Raw genomic sequence first — 21,091 nt, 5'->3', positions numbered from 1 at the left:
TGCATTTCAGGAATAGCAATCAGCCTCATGGTACAGGCAGCCTATAGATGACCCTTCCGATTTTTAATAATCTCCATAATTTATGTGTGAACAAAGAAATACAAAGATTCCTCAAGCACCCCTCTGACTTAGTACAAATCACTTTTATTTACTCGGGCAATACTTCATGGTCCAGTTAGCTTCTTAATTAAAGACAGCAAGATGCTCATGTTCCATGCAAGTGGCACGGAAAATACTGTTTTATGTGCAATATGTTCATCTGGGAGGTACAGCAGTTTTGCTCACTGAGAAGCCACTGCAGTCTTCATTTGGTTTCTAAACTTACCAGGGACATGGCTTTTCTCATCACAACTGAATTGTTGATGGAGGCTCTTCAGAGAAAGCTTGTGTTTATCTGCAATACCATGGTAATTATTATTGTTTTTTACCTCATGCAGAGCATGCGAAGTCCAAATTTTCAACTTTCCCCTATCTACCTCCTCCCCAGTCACACTCTGTAGTGGTTAGAATAATAGAGACACAAAGGAAGTGTGTTCTAGGAGACTCAGGGTGGAGAATGGCTGTGGTGGGCCACAGCTTCAGCTGCCAGGAGCTCTAAGACCACTATCCCTTGCCACTGAGCTTGCCTGCAATTCCAAAACCTGTAGGAGCCAGACCACTGGCAGAAATAATTTACTCTTTAAGGAAGGAGAAATAAAACAAAAAGTGAGGAACTAGGAGTCATGAGTGACTATGAATCTTAAGAAGCCAACCTAACTTCCAAACTCCTGCATCACAAGATATGTATATTCTCAATACCATAAACTGGAGGCTGCACCCTCAAGGCACTTCAGGGACCCACAAAATAAATGGTTTAAGCAGGTAGGGTATGAGACAATAGTGAATGGTGGAGACTGTGGCAAACTGCCTGTCTAAAGGAGGCAACTACTCTTCAACTCCAGCCCTGAAGAATATGAAACCACCTCTGCCAGATTCCATGAGAATCAGATAATACAGATTTTTTTTAACAATGTGAAATCTTGAGATATTTAAATATTAGAGGTAAACTCAAATTAAAAGGAAAATAGTGTGTAAGGCACATAACTACATCTGTGGGCTGGACTCAGCTTGTAACTTCTGTCAGCAGCCTTCATATCAACAGCTGATTTAACAGGTTATAAGGTGGGTCACTGCAGTTACTTCACTGAACCCGCACAATAAATTCATGAAGCAGAGAATATCAGCTTAGTGATTAGATAAGCCATGATTAAGCCAACATCGTAAGGTCTTGTGGCACTATCCACTGTTGTTTCTACTTCCCTTTTTTTAGTGCTTGTGAATTCTCTCAGGGACTTAATATGCCTACTAGTAAGGTATTGCTCATGAGAAGGAAATGGTCATGCCTAACTTATCATATTGAACACAGTGTCATGAGAAAAAGAATCACCGTACAAACAGTGTGTGGTTATAGAGGAAAACTGCAATCCTGGATTTTTGTTATGAGTTTCACTTGGCACAACCTGGGCAAGTCCTACCTCCTTTCTGGGCCTTCGGGACCCATGCATTAAAAGAAGTGACTGGTCCAATTGAATTCTTAGGGACTTTCAACTTCCAGCCTAGATATGTTTTAGAAATTCAGACTGGTGGAATAAATCTCAATTCATATCATGCTAGAACCAAAATGGAATTAGAAAAACTCATCCTTCCATAAAACAAAGAGATGATGGATCCAAATGTAAAAAAAAACCCCATGGTGAGGATGCCAGCTCAGAGTTTCACATGAACCAACACTTAGACTGGTTTTTGTACAGCCCTGGCATGTGTGTGTGCTTTACTCTCTGCATAATATGTTTTGCCTTATCTTTAACATAAAATGAGTAGAAATACCATTACCTGAAAAAATAAACATTTTCAAGGTACTTGGCATATATTATTTTCAGAAAGACTGAAAAAAGAAAACAGAGAAATACTGTGCCAGTAATTATGAGCACCAGAGCTAGCAAAACTTTTTAAGCAGAAGAAGGAGAAATACATGAGTTGAACATCTGAAGAGTGTAACTCAGTGAAAGAAAAATGTAAAACTAACAGCTTTTGAATATGAAATGGGTTTCCTCAGATGGCACTGAATTTGTCATTACGAAGACATTGAAGGGGAGGATGAAAGACCCTTTGGTTCAGAGGTTCAAACATCACCCGAGATTTGGACTTCGTGATGGCGCTTTTGATAGGGAATATTACTGTCGTCATCACTATCACCAGGAGCTGGGCTGAGCAGAGGTGCTACTGATTGTGGAACACTCACTTCGTGTCAAATTCTGTGTTAACCACTTTACAAACATGATCTCACTTATTTACAACCACCTGTGGCGTAGATACTAATTTATCATTTCAACTGTACAGGCAAGAAGACAAGGATCCGCCAAGTTAAGAAATCAATCAATGATCACTTATCGGCCAAATGGTGGCACTGGTTGCCACCCAGGTCCATCAATACTGGGCTTAACCAGTGCTGTACTGTCTCTCGGTAAGACAGCTTTTAAGAACCTAATTTAGATGTAATTTCACAATTCTATACACAGTTTGGTAGGTGAGAAGATCTTAAAATACGTGAATTTTCATAGGGTAAAAAATTTAAAAGACATAAATACCCTTATGCCTTATTATATTTTGCCTTAATTTTTTTTAACACTCATCAACTTCTTTTGCTACCCTATCCTCTCCTGAGCTTTGTAATTCAATATAGCAATGGCTTAGGTTCCCTATATCCACCCTAAGTATAGTCTGAAGTGGGTAAGGAGATAAACAGTGTGCAACTTTCCCATTGCTGAAAGCCTGGCACATAATAGATGCTCAATAAATGCTAGCTTCCCTTCCCTTGTTACTTAGCATTAAGTTATGCAAAAGGCCCATCTAGTTCCAGCATCATGAGAAGCCAAGTAAGAACCCTCTCTGAAGAAGCAGGGATCTCACACTTTTCTCCAAAATGATACTTTGTGATGAAAAGTCTCCTTAGATTCACTCATTCTATCTACTAGTAGTTCTTCCCAAAAATTTGTAGTTGTATTTATCAATTAAAAAGATGCCTATCGCACTGAAATGGAACTTTAAACACAGATTTTTCTTGGGAGGGGCATTATATTCCTTAACTTTACAAATTTCTGTGCTGACAAATTCAAGTAGTATTTCTAGAGACAGGCTGGTTTTTGGATGTGAAGGTGGAGTAGTTAATTTACCGTATGATCTCTTTGGTCTATTTTCTGAGTCATATGAAAATTTACCACTTCGAAGCTATGCATGTATACAGCTAAAGCTAGAAATTTCTGGGGCTTGTGTTCAATTCCCAGATGGGAGTTTTTATAGAGATGAACATTTTCTCATTAATTTGTCTTTCACAGTGATTGCTATCACACTAATCAATTTGTAGTGACTTTACCAGGGTTGCAACCTTCAATAATGAAATCGGATACAGTATTAAACATTGTGTGGATTGGTTAACCAATCTCAATTCCTCTCAGATCAATGAAACATGAAACCAAAATGAAATCAAGTGTTGCTTCATTAGTTATCCTCATTTAGAGAGACTGAATAATCTTATACAACTGGATGCAGATCTCTTTCAATGGAAAACACAGAGAGAGATATCCCAAGAAACAAAAGCACCTGTGATTGATGAAGAAATGATACTGCAGATAATTCTCCTGAAAAGAATCTTCCAGGGTGACATATAAGCAATGTCAGGTGCATCAGAAAAAAAATAGAGGCTGAAGTTGCCAGAACAGGGAAGGACAGCTGCCCCGTGTGAGTTCAGGTGAGCATCGTGTGCATCATTCAGCAGGTATGGCAGATTCTACTGGTTGTCTGCCCAGCAGTCATTCCCCCCACCTTCTTTTCTCCCAGAGCCCCAATTCTGTTCAGCTGGCAGTTACCCCTGTGCCTGAGGGCTCGGAAGTCCTACAGACTAAATCACCAGCTTCTAATCTAGTTGTTTTGCCTTTGTGATCCAAAATACCTGTTTTTGCTCTTTGTGAAAATTCAGAGAGATTGATTCTACGTTTGTTGCCATGCCTAATGTTATACTCCATTCCCTCCTCAGTGCTCTGAGGTCATCCAAAAGGGAAATATTAAAGCTCTATGCCCAGAGCCTCTTCAAATATCTCTCCCCACACAAATCATGACACAGCCCAATTATAGGTAAAATAAAATAAAATAATATATTATTTTCAATGGATGATTGAAGCAAATATAATAAAATGATAGACAATTTTTCTCCTAAAATTATTTAGATATGCAAATTGTATGGATTCATTTATATAAATGTCTAAGAAATGCAAAGTAATGTTTAAGATAGGAGGCAGATCATTGGTTGTTTGGGGAAAGGGTGTGGAAACAGGGTGGATGTGGCAGAATCCAAGAGTTAAAAGGGACATGGAGAAACTCTCAGGAGTGACAGATAATGTTCCTTGTCTGATTGTGGGGATGGTTTAACATGTAAACGCATACATGAAAACTTATCAAAGGTCACACTTTCAATACATATAGCTTATTCTATGTCAATTATATTTCAAAAGAGCTCTTCCACTTTTAAACATTATTTAAACATAGAAAATTACTGTTAATACATTATTTGGAGGGAAAGATGCACAGATTAGTATGCCAAGTATGGTTTTGTTAAAAAATATATTCATGGAAAATGCCTGAACAGATACACTACACTGTTAACACTGCTCGCCTCTGCAAGATCAAGTTAAGTGACACTTTCATTTTTAATGATTCATTCTTTAATTGCATAAATATCCACTGAGTACATACTATGTGCTAGAAATAGCAACAAGGCTGGGGAATATAGAAGGGAAATTCAAACAATCCTCTGCTCTTCCACTTTACATTTTTAAGCAAATAAGAAGGTAAAATGATGACAGTGCATGAAGGAAAAGAAAAAAAAAAGCAGGGTGATGTTTTATATATGGCTGCTGTGTTAAATGAAGAAAGTCTTTCTAAGATGGCAACATCTGAACTGAGACCAGGTTGACCAGAAGGAGCCCTCCATGAAAAACAGCTCACAGAGAACTTCATGGACTTCAGTGAGTTTTGATTTTACCACAGGTGCAAATGGAAATCAGTGCAGAATCCTTTGCAAAGGGGAGGGCAGACTTGACATTTTGAAGAGTACTTTGGCTGCAATTTGGATGCTGAGGCTGAGTGAGTGAAAGGCAGCAGAGAGCGAGGCTATTGTAAGGGGGTAGGTGGGGGAGGCTGAGGGAGGCTGAGGGAGGCTGAGGGAGGCTGACGGCATGAACTGGGTGGTAGAAGAACGGATGGATGTGGGCCCATGCTGCAGGTGGAGCTCACGGGACTTACTGGATTTTACCACATATGCATATCTGTGTGTCTTTTTGCTTCAGTTAAAGGATATTGATTTTGTTGTCAGAAACACAAGATTGAAAAGCTTTGTTTATTTACTGATTATGTTATGGTAGGAAAATACTTTCTCAAGAAAAATGGAACAGTAAACTCTAACATTTTATTTTCTTGAAAGCACTGAATTCAACTCCCTGAGTTTTTAATAGCAAACTATGTTTCTTGAGATTATCATTACTTTTTAAGCTTCCAGTCAAGTGTGTCTTTGGGTTGGGATCAGGTGACTGTCAATTTTCACCTCAACTAGCTGACATACTAAAAGTTTAATTCCTACATATGGGCCTAAGGGATGGACCAGGCATCCCTTTTCAAGTCTTCTAAAACACATTTCTCAGTTCCTTTATATGACTCTAATACTACACCAAGAAATTTATCCGAGGATATTTTGCTTAACACAGATCAATCATTCTACTCAGGACCTTAAACTCTACTCTCTTGTACCACATTCCAGCATTTATAACTAGCAAGACACTTACATATTAATGGAAATATCACTAATATAGGTTTAGAAAGGCAGCCAAACTGCAGGCTGCTGCTTAGTTTTGTGTGCCCATCAAGATAAGAATGGTTTCTACATTTTTAAACAGTTTAAGAAAGAAAAAAATAAAAGCCTCAAATATTTGCAATTGGGCCCTTAACACAAAAAGGGCCAGCATTACCATTAGAGGGAAATGATCAGCCTAACTAGCCAGTTAAATAAGTTTAACATAGATTAGATAAATCTAAAGTATAACTAATAACTCAAAACAGTGATTTAACTAACCAACTTGCCAACCTGATAGAAATAAACCTGATAGAAATAGGTCAAGAGCAATGCGTTTAACAGGTATTAAATGCTTGATATCAACTGTCTCCATTTAGTCCAATGTAATAGTACCAGATTAATTTCATCCCATTACTCCTTCTAGGATACAGCTTCTTCAAAGACAGTAGGTATGTTCAGAATATTTATGGTACTTTGAGTGCCTAAGCCAGTGTGCCATGAGTTAGTTAAATTTTATAATCATTGATTGGGTGGCTGAATTGATTTGCTCTTTTTGATGATTCAAACGTCATGGATTCCTCCCTTTTACTAGGCACACAATGAAATAAAGTTACTTGCAATTCAGTAGCTGTACTCTGTTAAATACAATTCACTAGATTTAGATATCATTTAAATAACATTGCCCACTGCATCAAGTTCCTAGATTTCATTGATTATGCTAATGAATGCACACAATGCAAATGATGCTTTGGGGAGCACTCATGTTACCCGTGACTGCAGGTGGACTCGGACCAATCCCAGGCAGAGCAAATGCATTAATAACCCTTTTCAACCAGCAAATTCCACCACCACCTCATCAAAAAAAAACAAAGAAAAAGCCCAAGAAACAAACAATTAACATCCAGAAAACTCTCAAAAACAAACTTAACTTTGATCATATTGGTTAATAAAAGAGCTCTAGGAATCATTGTATCATGACAAAATAGAAAGAATGAGAGAAAAAGCTGAGGTAGGAGACTCTGGTTAACAGAAAGCTTTGTAAGTGGATTTCCTGAGTTGAAATCTCAGCTGAGCTACTTCATAAGTATGTGGCTTTGGATGTATCACTTCTCCAAGTCTCAACTCTTCTGTTCTGTAAAATGGAGACAACAATAATTGCCACCCTAGTCCGCCAATCTGTGAATTAAATTAGGTAAGGATAATGTACACCAAGAAGTGAAGTGTAAGAACAGAGCAAACACTCTAGAGTAATTATTTAAAGGCTATTTCAGAACACAACTGTTAACATATTGAATAGATTCTAACCAACCTTGGCTATACTGTCCAAAATCTTAATGAAAATTAAAATTCTAATTGTTTTGTTCTATGTTTCCAAAGATGGCTTTGAAGCATCTGACAATTGAAAAAAAATTTTTCTTGGATCTACATAAAGCACTTCCACACTTACTGTCTTGCATTATTTGCAGAATAACCTAGAAAGTTCGTTAACAGAGGTTTTTACCCTCTACTTGGCAGGAATAGGAACAGGTTCAGAGAGGTGTCATTTGCTTACAGTACCATGGCAGTGATTACACTCAAGACTTAAGATTTGAACATATCTCATTACTTGCATTACTACCTGCTACGCCTATGCTCTGTATTAATGAGATGGCCAGACAAATTTCCTCAAATTTAGATTCCAGAGAAACAATTCCTTCTTCTCTCAACAGAAACTTTACAGAAACTTACTGGTCGGGACTGGATTTCTTTGGCATAGAGAGGTTGCAAGAATTCTGAGTCTCCTTCTAGCTTTAGACCTTTTTCTGTGATTCTCAAGTTCCCCATTCCATCCTGAAATAGAAGCACAGAGATAACATGGAAAATATAATTCACCAAAATTCAAAATACCTCAGGCTTTCAAAAATTGAAACAAAGTTATTGCCTCTTTTTTTCTTTTGAGAAGGTGGAATGAGAGGGGATCCAAGGGAGTATATAAAACACTAGGAGGCATTCTTCTATGTAATATGCCTATTACCCTCTTTGCTCACTCTGAGAAAATTTTATACCAAGAAATCTTTAATGCCTCCTACTCATTCACTCGTACAGAGGGAGAGGCCTTTTTTGCTAGTCAGTACAGAAAAATGGGGGCAGGTGAGTGGGGAAAGAGAAAAGGATGTTTCCCCAGGTTAAAGTGAAAGACATGGTTTCTGAAACTGTGCAAAAGTAGAAACTGGCAGTCTTTTCAGCAAATACCGCCTTTGGACGTGCTGTGTTTGGTTCAAAAAACACTTAGGAGGTCAAATTAGTTACTAACATTTTTACTAACATTATCATGGAAATACTAATGTATATATAAAAATAGAAAGGATAAATAGCACACATCTGTAGACCTATCATTTATCTCCAACAATTTACAATTTATAGTTATTGTTATCTGTTATACCCACCATACCCACCTCCTTTTTTAAATATAACCATTAATACACAAAAAATTCATAAATTCATTCCCCATTATCAAACACCCAAGTGTCAATGTTCAAATTTCATTAATATTTATTTTCTTTTTATATTTGCTTATTTGAATCTAGTTCCTTAATGCAAATTCATTGATACTTAAAATACTAGGTCATTTCCAAAAATCTCCCAAGTCAGTTTCTCTCGCACTCATCTGTACACATACACATATTTTATTTGCTAAAGAAACATGTCATTTTCCAGGATTTAGATTTTGCTGAACATCCACATCATTTCATATAATGTGTACCTCTGTCCCCTGTATTTCCTGAAAACTGAGAGTTAGATCAATAAGCTTGAGTAGATTCAGGCTCACTTTTCTAGAAAGAATACATCCTAGGAAACAGAATATATATTTTCTATTGCTACCATCACAAATAACCACAAACTCAGTGGTTTAACTATTTCACAGTTACGTTTGTTAAAAGTCCTACCCAGGCCTCAAGGGCAGAAATCAAGGTGCCAGCAGGGCTGCAGCATTTCTTCTGGAGGCTCTAAGGCAGAATCCGTTTCTTGACTTTTCCTAGCTTCTCTAGGCTGCCCAGGTTCCTGGGCTTGGCAGCCCTGCTGTCTTTAGTCAGCAATGACTGGTTGAATCTTTCTTAGGTCCAATCACTGACAATGAATCTTCTGCCTCTCTCTTCTACTTTTAAAGATCCTTGTAATTTCACTGGGCACACCTGGATGGCTAATCCAGGATAATCTATTTTTACATTACTTTATTAGCAACCATAATTCCATCCATAACTTTGATTCCCTTTACTATGTAATATAACATAGTCATGGGCTCTGAAATTGGGTCACTGACATCTTTGAGGTGGAAGGTATTTTTCTGCTCTGTCAGGAGACACATAAATTCTTTTTCTGTGATCCCATCAGCAATTGGTGATCTTTGACTAGAGGATCCATTATTTCACTAGCGATCTCCAACTGGTGATAAAATAATTCAATTATTTCTTCTTAATATATTAGTTGGGATAGTCTATCAAGAGAAATTGTCATCAAGTACATTTACCCTAAATCATAGTTTGTATAGAACTTGATAATGCTTGTTTTTTCTTCCCTTAATCACTGATATTCAAAATATTGAATTGGTTACCTACTATCACCCAAAGATGGCCAGTGACATTTTTACTTTTTAAAATATTATTATGCACATTTTGGTTTGTTTAATTCCAGCACAGTTTTTATTCCTATTAAAGTTCTAACTTTCCCACCTTTGCTCAGTGGGGGCCTCTTCAGGTTAACTCATTAAGTCCTTTTAATATGGCCTAGTAATCTTTGATGGCCCTTTTCCTTCTGCTTTCACAAGATGTCCCAGCATTATCTTACACATACCCTGTCCCAGGCTTGGAACCAGCCATTTCTAGTAAGAACCCCTGGATTATTTTAGTGGAAACTACTGGTATTTAGAGACCACAAACAAAGAGCTTTGGGTGCTCACTGCTACTAGATTGGCCCTTGTTTCTGTGGATAGAGCTAGAAAATAAGTTGTGTAAATGTGTTTTAAATAGAATACATGATGAGTTCATATGAAATTTCAATTCAAATTCAGAACTTGAAGGTTTTCATTTAACCTCATGGATCTTATAATATTATTACCTTTTTTCATACTAAAAATCTGTGTTTTCATTCACACCAAAATGATTACTCATTTGATTTAACCCAAATGCACAAAGAGCAGTTTCAGAACACCAATGCCACTACCATACTAAAATTATCATTAAGAAAATAATTTAAAATTTACCTTTTAAAAAAAATTTAGAGTATATCCTATTAGAAAAGTATAGTCAAATGATTGGGCTTCCAACTCATTTGAACTAATTCTGTTCTGCTACCAAAACGCTATCTAGTTGGGTTCAATTGTCTCATTTCCACTGCCTTCAATTTTTATGATTGCTTTTTAAAAGCCTAATGTGTTACAGATTTATTAACTATTTTAATGGCACCAATGTAAAAGCTGTAAACATATACTCAAAGAAGTTTAGCCTAAACCATATGCTCCAGTTGGCCAGTTTGCACCAGCCCAATTTACTAAGCCACTTTCCTCAGACACCTGAATTTTCTCATTTGAGGCTATCATTTCTTCTCTCTGGCATTGCATGTGCCCTGCACCTCAACACATTTAGTACAGACGCCACATGGTGGGTGCTGAGTGACCAGGTGGGAAATGGGCACTTTTCCATCCCTCCTTCAGGAACAGTACCTCAGCCTGTGGATGAGCACAGATCTCCCCGGTCAATGCTGTTCTTTCATGGACAGCATGCCATCTGTCTATTTCTATTTTTGGTACTTGTGGGGACAGCTCTGCCAAGAGGGCCCCAGCCTGGGCATTCAAACCCAGTGTGAGAGGCAATAGGCTGGAGGGCATGTTCATATTACACCAGCAGCAGGGAACCCAAGTCTTTCAAATTCAGACTGTCTACTTTTACTCATCATTTTAACCTGATTAAATGTATGCAAAAGTAATATACTTAAGGTATCTGCCAAATTTCTTAATGCCACTTTGATTTTCAATCAGTGATAGTAGGCAGGGCCATCTCCAGCTCATAATAAAGGGTCTAAAAACACTTTATTACAATCCATCTGCCTCTCATTCCCAGGAACATAAGCAAAATGAATAATCTATTTTTCAAAAGTCTGCTCTGTGTATAACCATATACTGTGAGCCATGGGGAGTCAGAAAAAGAAAAGGCCCCTCTCAATCCTGTTCTCTGTGATAGTTAATAATATAAGTGACACATAGCCAGAGAACAATAATGAAGAGCATACTAGAAAGATCAAATTTTTGAGAAACATTCATGCAACCCAGCAGTTAACTAACTTGTTTGCAATAGTAATTTAACCTTTGCTTAAATATCTCTTTTGGTAGGAAACTCACTACAAATGTGTCAAGTCTCTACCATCCCTTTAACTTAGAGGTTCTTCCTGTTCTTGCCTGTCATCACTTAATTTTTCTGGTCTCCTTCCCATCCCAACATCTGCCCAAATGTGTTGGTGGGAAAGGGCTTCCAAATAGTTTGAAGTTCTGTTATTTCTAAAATGCAATACAAAGCAGATTAGAGTAGTCAAGTAAATATGTCCCCACATTAAAAAGCCTCCTTTAATAGCTTTGGGACAAGCAGATACATCAAAACAACTTGAAAACACCCTATTTAAAACCGTTTTACCTTTAACTGCCTAAGAAGCTATGGGAATGATTAAGAGAGGCATTGCAGTCAGTTTTGAAGCAAAGCTGCTCCCCCCAACCCCCAATGCAAAAGAGGCATTTAGAAGATTCACAGTCATTCTCAAAGTAGTTAGAAAGAAATAGAAGTTTTTTTCCCCCACTTCAAATGGTAAAACTTCAATATTGTTAAAGGCAAGCATGAAAATTCTAGCAGCCAGATAGTAGGCTCGACTGAGCCAGGACTACTTAGCAAATGGTCCTAAAGTTTGTAATGTGCACTGGAGGCAGAATTGAGAAGCAAGGACCCTGCGGTCATCCCAGGGAGGGCAGGGCCTCTGCTGTCCCAAACACTGCAGTACCATCAGTACCTCCCCCCATGTCTGTCTGGTACACAGGGGTTTGCACAAATCTTGAGCAAATCCCATTAGCTTCCCAGTCCAATTAAGAGTGGCCCCTGCTGTAATGTCTTTTGGGGAGATGAGCCTGGGGCAGGAGCAGAAGTGAATATCATTTATGAATCCCCTTCTGAGCTGGTCCAAGAATTATGGCATTTGCCCTTTATTCTTCTGGTCCAGACTGTCCAGTGGGTTGTTTTAAATGGACAGTTTTCTATGAGATGAGTAAAGAATAAATAAAAAAGATTTCAAGCAATAGACTGAAATACTAATTTGTTTCTTCATCTCTCTCATGCCTGCCCCTGGCCTCTTTCATCACCATTTCAAATAGATTTCCAGGCTCTGTAATTATGAAGCTTAGAAATTTTGAGAGCAAAGAAGCAGAGGCAGCCTCAAAGCAGTGGAGTTTCTTATCTTCCGTAAAGAAAACTCTCACTGAACAGACTGTCCTAGGTCTGTTGGAAGGGAGGCAAGAAGGAGGAGATATTTTCCAAGTAGGAGGTGGACAGGAGATCTGTGATTCCCATGAGTTCTAGAGACTACTATCCTGCCAGTGTCCCAAGGAGGAGTTAGATCCTCAGAGGGAAATGGCTACAGGGCCCCAGCCTCTCCCATTTCCCTTCTTCAGGAATGGCAGAGAAGTTCCTTTTCCAGATCTAAATGGAACATGTGCGTGGGCCACAGTTCTTTGAGCCACCATCAATGAAAGACAGTGGCGGGGGCCCCCGGGGCCTTTCCATTGCTGCTGGGCAAAACACCAGGACATAAGAAAAATCCTGAGAGATGCAGAGTGCCCTGCTGGCCCCTCTGGGAGTGGGACTGGGAATTAGTATTACGTTGATTTAAAGAAAGTGGTATTTCTTGCTCCTCTGATTGTCCTGCTGCATCAGCATTAAAGAAGTTCTTAATTCCATCAGCACATTTTTTTAAGCTTGAAGTAATGCCAAGTCTTATTTTAGTAAGCAGGTCTCAAGACAAACTTTTGCTGAAGCCGTTTTAATGGCAGGCATTACTTAGTATTGATGAAATGGTGAAATAACTTGAGCTATACACAGATATTGGTTTAGAATGTAAACTTCGTGCAGGGTGGGATTTTTGTTCACTGTAGTCTCAATTCCTAAAACATTGCGTGGCCAAAACATTGGCCATGGCTCAGCGAATATTTGTTATGTGGCAGAATTTCTTCATTGCAAATGGCCTCATTTTGAAAGGTACTGACTGTGGGGATTAGAAGAATGTTAAAACCTGGGTTTATAATTACAATGTATTGGTGTATGCATTCTCAACCAGGGTGGTACAGCTCCCAGGGGGTAAAAATTGGTGACTGGGGGGAGGTGATAAAATTTTAATCTTTTTATGTGTAAAGCAGAAATACATTTGTGTAAACAGTACATGCACAGTATTCCATAATATTAACATCTCATAGAGAGGACAATTAGGAAGAAAAATGCTCTTGGGGGGAGGGAGGAAAATGAATGCTGAGAAATACTGCATCAGAGAGAGAATTTGACACTGCTCTCATGTTCTTCCGTTCGGTCTGTAAATGGTCACTTCTGCCATTCATGTATTGAACCATCTTCTTTGCATAGCTCCTCAGCCTGTAAAGTATAATAGAATGGTGGCCGCAGTGCAGGTGAAGAGCAATCCTTAGTGTAAGATTGAACACCGTCTTCCTGCAGCAGCTGCTTAATGCCCCAGCATCCTCTCACCAATCTCCCTTTGCCGTGTCACAAAACATGCCAGCAAATTCCCCAGACTCTTTCCCTCTTTGAGTCTTTGGTCACCAATGTTCTTCCAAACCCTTCTGCCCCTCTCTCCAGTCCTTTGGTTCTGGTTAGATGTCTTTTCTGGACTGGGGTCCTTCTCTGAGGTCCTCTGATACTCTGTATGCATCTCCACCTGCATCTATCACATGGCATTGCAATGAATCATTTACAGCTGTGTCCTTCCTCACTAGACCTCAGACTCCTCGAGATGAGGGAGAGCAGGTCACTTGTTATTCAGTCTTCACTGCACAGTACAGAATCTATGCCAAACTGTGACTGCACAAACAAAACAGGAATAGGCTAGGTATTGCTCAGAAAGTGCCCATCAATGCAAATTTAAAATAATAATATCAAAGCTACCATTTCTATATGCACTAGCAAAGAACTTTATTGACATTATCTCCACTAACCTTCATTATAACTCTAGGGGGTGGGCGCCGTTAGCCCCATTTCACAGATGAGAAAACTGATGTTTTCTCCAAAACAAAAGTCCTTCACCGAGACACTCCATGCTGCACTGTTCAGCAAAACCTGTGTGCCCAGTCACGTACTAAATGCTAAGTGAAGACGCATGAGGATAGGGTCCCTCTCCCCTAGGAGAAGCTAATCTAAGAAAAAAACAAAAGTATGAGTAACACATGTGCCGGGAAGGACATGGAGGCAGGAGAACTTTCATATACCACTAGTGGGGACACAACATGTTGTAGACACATTGAAAGAGGGTCTGTTAAAACTTAAAACTAGAGTTTCTATAAGGCCCAGCTATCTGCCCAAGGTAAATGAAAATCTATGTTTACACAAAGACTTGCACATAAATAGCTATAGCACTAAAAATCAAACAGTGGTAAAAACTCAAATCCCCATCAACTGATAAAAAAATATATGAAATATCCTATGTCTGTGTATTGAAATACCACTTACCAATAAAAGGAACAGAATGGTGACACATGCTGCAACATAGATAAGCCTCAAGAGCACTATGCTAAGTGAAGGAAGCCAGAGAGACACAAAAGACCATAAATTGTATGATTCTGTTTATATAAAAAGTCCATCGGGGCAAAATTATAGGGACACAAAATAGATTAGTGGTTGCCTTGGATTGGAAGTGAAGAGTGACTATAAATGGGCTTAGGGAATTTTACTGAGACAACACAAATGCTCTAAAGCTAGATTGTGGTGATGGCTGTATAACTCAGTAAATTTACCAAAAATAGCTGAAATGCACACTTAAAAGGGTGAAGCTTACAGCGTGCAAATTTAACCTTAACAAGGCTGTGAAAAGAAAGTAACAGACATGCAATGAAGTTCACAGGAAAGAGAAACCCAGTTCAGGAGACATGGCATTCTGTGCTTTAGAATTCCCAAAACCAATAAAGAGAGCTGGTTCAGAGATGTGTGCTGGGGCAAAGCAGCAGCAGGTTAGAGAGGCCACGCTAAGAAACAACTCTCCTGTTTGTCTGTACTTGGTGTGGCGTTATTAAAGGACCTGGGGAAGGAAGAGCAGAGCAAAGGGAGACAGAGCTGAACTAGGTGCAGAAAGTGTTTTTGTGATCAAGGCAATCAAGTCATGGGAGAGGCTATGAAGTTTGCTATGACTCCTCTTTTCCAGGGAGCATTAAAAGGTGGGCTCATCATCAGGGCTGGGTGATTAAAGTAACGGCGAGAGGGACCAGAGGACTCCTCGGCGTCTGGGTCACAGCTTTGGATCCTTTGAGTCAAATGCCCTATACTCTCAACTTCATTCATATTTTCTTTGTTTTACTACCTATGTCAATTTATCACATAGTTTTTCTTTTTTTCTCCTTATTACTTCCTAATTACCATAAAGCTAAAGCTCACAGATTGGTTAGAACAGTGCATGCCTGTGTGTGAAGGGGGGGATGTAAGACATACAAAACTGTCAAATTGTTTGGTGTCTCAGTGGGTCAGAATTGTGATTTCTCACTTATGTTTTATAACAGCCCATAAAGTTGCTCTTAATGATATATAGATCAAATCTATAAATGGTATTTATAGCATTCTATATTTTCTGGATGCCAGCAGTAATATATGGATGGACATTCTTTGCTCTATACTTTTCCCGGGGTTGAGTCAATCAGCCAAAGAGGGAAGATTCCTTCCACACACATACATACAAGGAATATGCCAAATTATCTTTATTTCCAAATTGCTTTATTCCTACTTGTCCTTTTGGGGTACACCTATCAGTTTTTTGAGGTAAGCCTTCATTTCTTTTCCTTGATCCTTTAGAAACTACCTTTCCTCAGGAACTGGAACACAGACACACACATAGATACAATATTTTGGTATTTGGACTAAGAATACAAGTTCTGGAATCAGAATGAATGGGTTAAATGCTGGCTGACTTTAACTTGTTGGTATTCGTTCTATGTCTCACTCTTATATGAACACCTAGATGATCAAGATAATTACATCTTCCAAATTGAGGATTAAGTCACACAATCCATGTGTATCATTCAAAAGAGGTTAGGTTTTACTTCTGGAATGACAACAAAATTCTCAGTGGCTTCAAACAACAGAGGTTCATTTCTCACTCAAGCTACAGGTCCACAGAGATTTCCCAGAGAGGTTAGCTATGGCTTGAGGATGGTAGAGCAGCTGCCATTTGAATACTTTGCTGCTCTCTGTGCCCTTAGCACATGCAGGATTGTATTTCCCTACTCACTTTTGATGGTTTGGGCCACAAGATATGCTCTATCTTGTGACAAGTGAACATAAGTCAGTTCGGAGCAGCTGTAACCAGCAGGGCCTGCTTCCCCTCTTTTCTCTCTCTCTAGACTGAAAGCTTCTGGCAGGCTAGGGCAGTATCTTAGCTGTCTTTTTATACCAATTGCCTATCATAGTCTCTGACACAGAGTAGATAGGCAATAAATTTTGACTGACTGGATGAAAAGAGCAGAGCTCCCAAACGAAGTCAAGTCTGGCTAGAAAGTCAGTAAGCTCTGCTTACCACCTACCCAGGCCAGTACTGTGTGAACTGGCTGCAAGCACCCAGGAAAATGGCTGCTAGATCGACACAGGGGTTGCTGTCTACCCCTAGGTAGTGATGAAAGTTTATGCTTAGAGAAGGTTTGCAAGGAAACGTCAGCACTTACCACGTAATTGTGAGAGAGTATAGCTCTCAGGTACTGGCCTTGCTCTTTCTGCTAGTGCTCAGTGTAAACTTGGACTCATCTAGCTGCTCTAAATCTGTATCCTCCCACCTCATCAGGAGCAGTTGGACAGGATAAACATTAAAGACTTTTCCACTTAAAAAATGTACCAATCTATGGTGCGTAGGAATGCAATGCTCTCTGGACAGCAGCAAATCGCAGCTGGTGTGGGGGAACCGGTGGCCACAACTCAGGCCTCAATCAGAGCATCTTGTGTGACTTGCAGTTTTGCCAAAAAAATTCTTACAAAAACTGTTACAGATTTCTCCAAATGCACACCCAGATTCAGGGAAGATACAGGCATAAAAACCAATGCCAGCACATTGTTCTGAAACAGAACCTTGGAAGCAACCTTTAAAAAGAGACATTGGTGGAAAATTTATCGATTGTTTGAAGAGAAGAAAATGAGAGATGGATAATAGAGTGCAAGTTGCTACATCCCCTGTCCCAGGTGATAAATGTGAGCTTATGAATCCTGAACTATTGTTGATAAAGGAGGGGACTCATTTATCTTAAGCAGACACATAAAAGAAAGTAAGTGGAATATGATTAGGCTTATGCCAAGTGTTCAGATTCAGTTCCTACCACGGCAACTCCACTGCTCAGTGAGTGCTTCCCAGCAGTAAAACCCGATTAAGACGCTGGCCTGAGTGATATTAAAAGTGCACACTCTGAAAATCCCTCTCAAAATACTTTTCACTGCGGTGTGTATCCTGAGGGAACTACCTGTCCTGTCTTCTATTTTCATTAGGAAAAGTGGTCAGTTGCACACAACAGAGTCTTCTATGAGACTTCAGGTTAGAACTTCAAAAGGCCCAGTTCCTTTTTTGGTACTTGTGAGAAAGGTTTTGAGGGATAAGTTCAGGAAAAGGAAGTCTACGACATGTGTTCCCAACACTAGTGCTGTGTTACCTATTAATGTGGCCCTTCTGTACAAGTTTTGATGTCCCAATTGGCCTTCTAAAGGATGGCATCTCATGTGCTCTCAGCCTCTCAGATGTGTCACCACTTTCCACAATTACCTTCAGCCTTACACTAACAGGAAGCAGTCGTCCAGAGGCCCATGTCTCTTTCTGCCTCCCTTGCATGTACTCCCGGGACCTAATATTTTTCCCACATTTCAGGCACACATTAGCAAAACAGTGGAACAATTTCTACAGCACAGGGAGTCACTGAAGCCCTGGAGAATCCTGTCTGCTTAGTGAACAAAAGCACACGTTGTCTCTTTTAACTCAGAACATCACACAGCAGGAGCTAGAAAGTACCACAGAGGAGGAGGAGGAGGCATCAGAAAAGGGTGGACAGTGAGGGGACGGGTCTGCTGTGCTCTAGACAGGAGGTCCAAGACATCTCTGCCCAGAACCCAAATGCAGTGAGGGAGCCAGCCATGGGGAGATCTCGCGGGAGGGGGTATGTATCTGGAACATGCAAGGAATGCCAAGATAGCCAATGAGACTATGGTGGAGTCACATTTCCCTCTCTTAAGACAAATATCAGTAGGAGATGAATTCAGGCAGGTAGGACAGGACCAGATCGACTGAGCCTCTTAAACAGATGCGACTGCAGGAGTAGGATTCTTATTCTATATACCTATTAAGGAAGGGAATGTTGGGAATGATGTACATTTTAATGTAGATAAACTCCAAAAAAATTCCCTGAAAATACTGAACCAAACTTTGATGAATTCACTACCTCCAAATTAATTCCAAAAATAAGTTTTTTAGAAAGTAACTTGCTGATCATAGACTCTGTGATTTTGTTCAATTTAAATGACACTCTGGAATGCACTTCCTACTTCCTTTGGCCAAATTCTGAGAGCACAATGATCAAGACCATGGGTTCTGGAATCAGAAGGACCCATTTCTGAGTCTAGGTCTATCACTTACTGGTCACTGGATCTCCCTTTATATCTGTGAACGGGGGACCAGGGTACCTCTCTGGGAACTGTGTGTGTGTGTGTGTGTGTGCGTGCCTCTGCTCTGCCTAGCATGCTGCCTGGCACACAGTAAATACTCAACAGCACCCCACACTGAATGATCCGTGACCTCACCCCCCAGCTCCTAGATCCACCACCTTCTTCCTTTCTTTTCCAACTTCTCTGATCTCCTCCAGCAATCACTCTCTACTACAAACAATTTAGCACTTACTTGATTTGATAGGCTCTGAGAGCTTGTGTAAGAGGGAAGAGAAAGAGGGTCACTAATGGGGCTGCTGATGTCAAGAGGATGGAGAGTGAGGAAGATAAGGAGCAGGTATGAAGAAGCAAAAATTTGTTTCAGACAGTTCCTGGGAGAAAGTGAAGGGATTAGAACTCACCCACTACCTTAAAGCCAGCAATCCAGGAGGAGCAGAGAGGGGCAGGGTTGACAGCATTTGCCAAAACTGAGGCTTCCTTTCTCTCTGGACAAGATAGTACTTTAACGATTTTAACTGCAAAGAATCAAGTCATCAAATTTTAAAAGACTGAAACTGCTTGAAGGGATTTCAGTTGCTTTTCATTTCTTTTTAATTACCATGCTAGGTATTATCCCTCCCCCCAGTCTTTATCTTAAGAGAGAATTTTAATAGTTTGAATAGTCTCAGAAACCCAGAACTGGGGTATCTCTTGAGGCGAGAAGAGCAGACAGCAGAGGAGATACCAAATCCATAGTGATGCAAATCACAGCCAGTGTTTAAACATGACTTGCAATAATACTTGTGATGGTTAATTTTATGTGTCAGTTTGACAGAGCTGTTGGGTGACTAGATATTTGGTCAAGTGTTATTCTGGGTGTGTTTGTGAGATTGTTTCTGGATGAGATTAACATTTGAATTGGCAGACCAAGGAAAGCAGATTGCCCTACAGAATGTGGTAGGTTTCATCCAATCAGCTGAAGGCCTGAATAGAACAAAAAGGCTGACTCCTGAGTAAGGGGGGATTTTTCCAGATGCACACTGGCTCTTCCCGGGTCCCCAGCCTGCTGGTTTCTGGACTGAAACTGAAACATCAACTCTCCCGGTTCTCAAGCCTTAAGACTCAGACTGGCACTGTATCATTAGCTCTCCCTAGGCTCCAGCTTGCTGACTGCATATCTTGGGACTGGTAAGCCTCCATAATCGTGTGAGGGAATTCCTTATAATAAATCTCATTATACACACACAAGCATATATGTGCACCCATCTTACCGGTTCTATTTCTCTGGAGAACAATGACTGACACAGTAATAGAGAAGTTTATCCCTAAATTTAATTTATAGAAAAAGAAGTATATTGAAATAGCAAGTGAGCATGACTTTGAATTTAAAAAACCTTCAAAAAGAATACATTCATGTTACATAATCTGCACATTCACCACTCACCCCTTAAGGATATGAGCCGACCTCTCTCTTGGAAAGGACGTAAGATGTTCCTAGCCCTTGCTTAGGAACCAACAGCCACCATTGTCATAGCCTATCAGTCACTTCTGCCTCCTGTGAGATGGAAAGCCTATTACATGCAGTATCAGGAGTTCTCAAGCATGAAGTCAGAACTTTTCCTTGGATTTCTCCCAGAATAGGAGGCCAGACTTAAGATGACAATGTGGTCATGTCAGAATGAGCTATGTCACTACAATTGTTAAGGGTAATCTTGACCTTGCTAGGAATGGGGCTGCCACAGGTACTGAGAAATTAACTGCTTAATACAATGTAAACTTGTCAGGCACAGTCTGGTAAGAGTTTATACTTGGGGCAGCCAACTGGAAGTTGGAAGTAGGGTGCTTCTTCTTGTTAGGTGTGTGTTGCACATGCTTATAGAAGGGTCTTAAGAGATTTGCCTTTATTTTATAAATGGCTCTCTGTATACTTTGGGTATAAGGACGATGTACTAAGATTCACTTTTTCCTACATTCTCTACAACACAAATATGTCAGAGAGGTCACCAAGCAAGAAAGTTCCCTAATCTTGTACTCAAAACGTGGCAGAAAGAAAGAGATGCATGGAACACACACAAAGAATACTACATCCCTCAGGTCATGCTTAAAGGTTGGGAAGGGAGGGACAAGGGGGGAAAAGGGGCATTATGATTAGCAGACATAATGTAGGGGGTGGGGGCCATGGGGAGGGCTGTACGACACAGAGAAGACATGTAGTGACTCTACAGCATCTTACTATGCTGATGGACAGTGACTGTAGTGGGGTATGTGGGGAGGACTTGATGATGGGGGGAGTCTAGTAACCATAATGTCGCTCACGTAA

At 39.9% G+C, this 21,091-nt stretch overlaps 1 protein-coding gene across 4 annotated transcripts in view; it reads right to left on the bottom strand.

The window, feature by feature from the left end:
- SGCD (sarcoglycan delta) overlaps window positions 1–21,091 on the bottom strand; it is a 981,442-nt gene that overhangs the window by 224,011 nt on the left and 736,340 nt on the right. For 3 of the 4 annotated variants that reach the window (XM_037025144.2, XM_037025143.2, XM_073231312.1), the window contains one exon: window positions 7,610–7,711. The exons of the other annotated variant lie outside the window; for it this stretch is intronic. In XM_037025144.2, the coding sequence (XP_036881039.1) occupies window positions 7,610–7,711 (102 nt within the window). The remainder of the gene's footprint in view (window positions 1–7,609; window positions 7,712–21,091) is intronic. 4 annotated transcript variants of the gene reach the window in all.

This window comes from Manis javanica, chromosome 1, assembly GCF_040802235.1.
Source record: "Manis javanica isolate MJ-LG chromosome 1, MJ_LKY, whole genome shotgun sequence".
Taxonomy (NCBI): domain Eukaryota; kingdom Metazoa; phylum Chordata; class Mammalia; order Pholidota; family Manidae; genus Manis; species Manis javanica.
The sequence above is the reverse complement of the archived record's forward strand: the minus strand, read 5'-3'. Positions and strand labels throughout refer to the sequence as shown.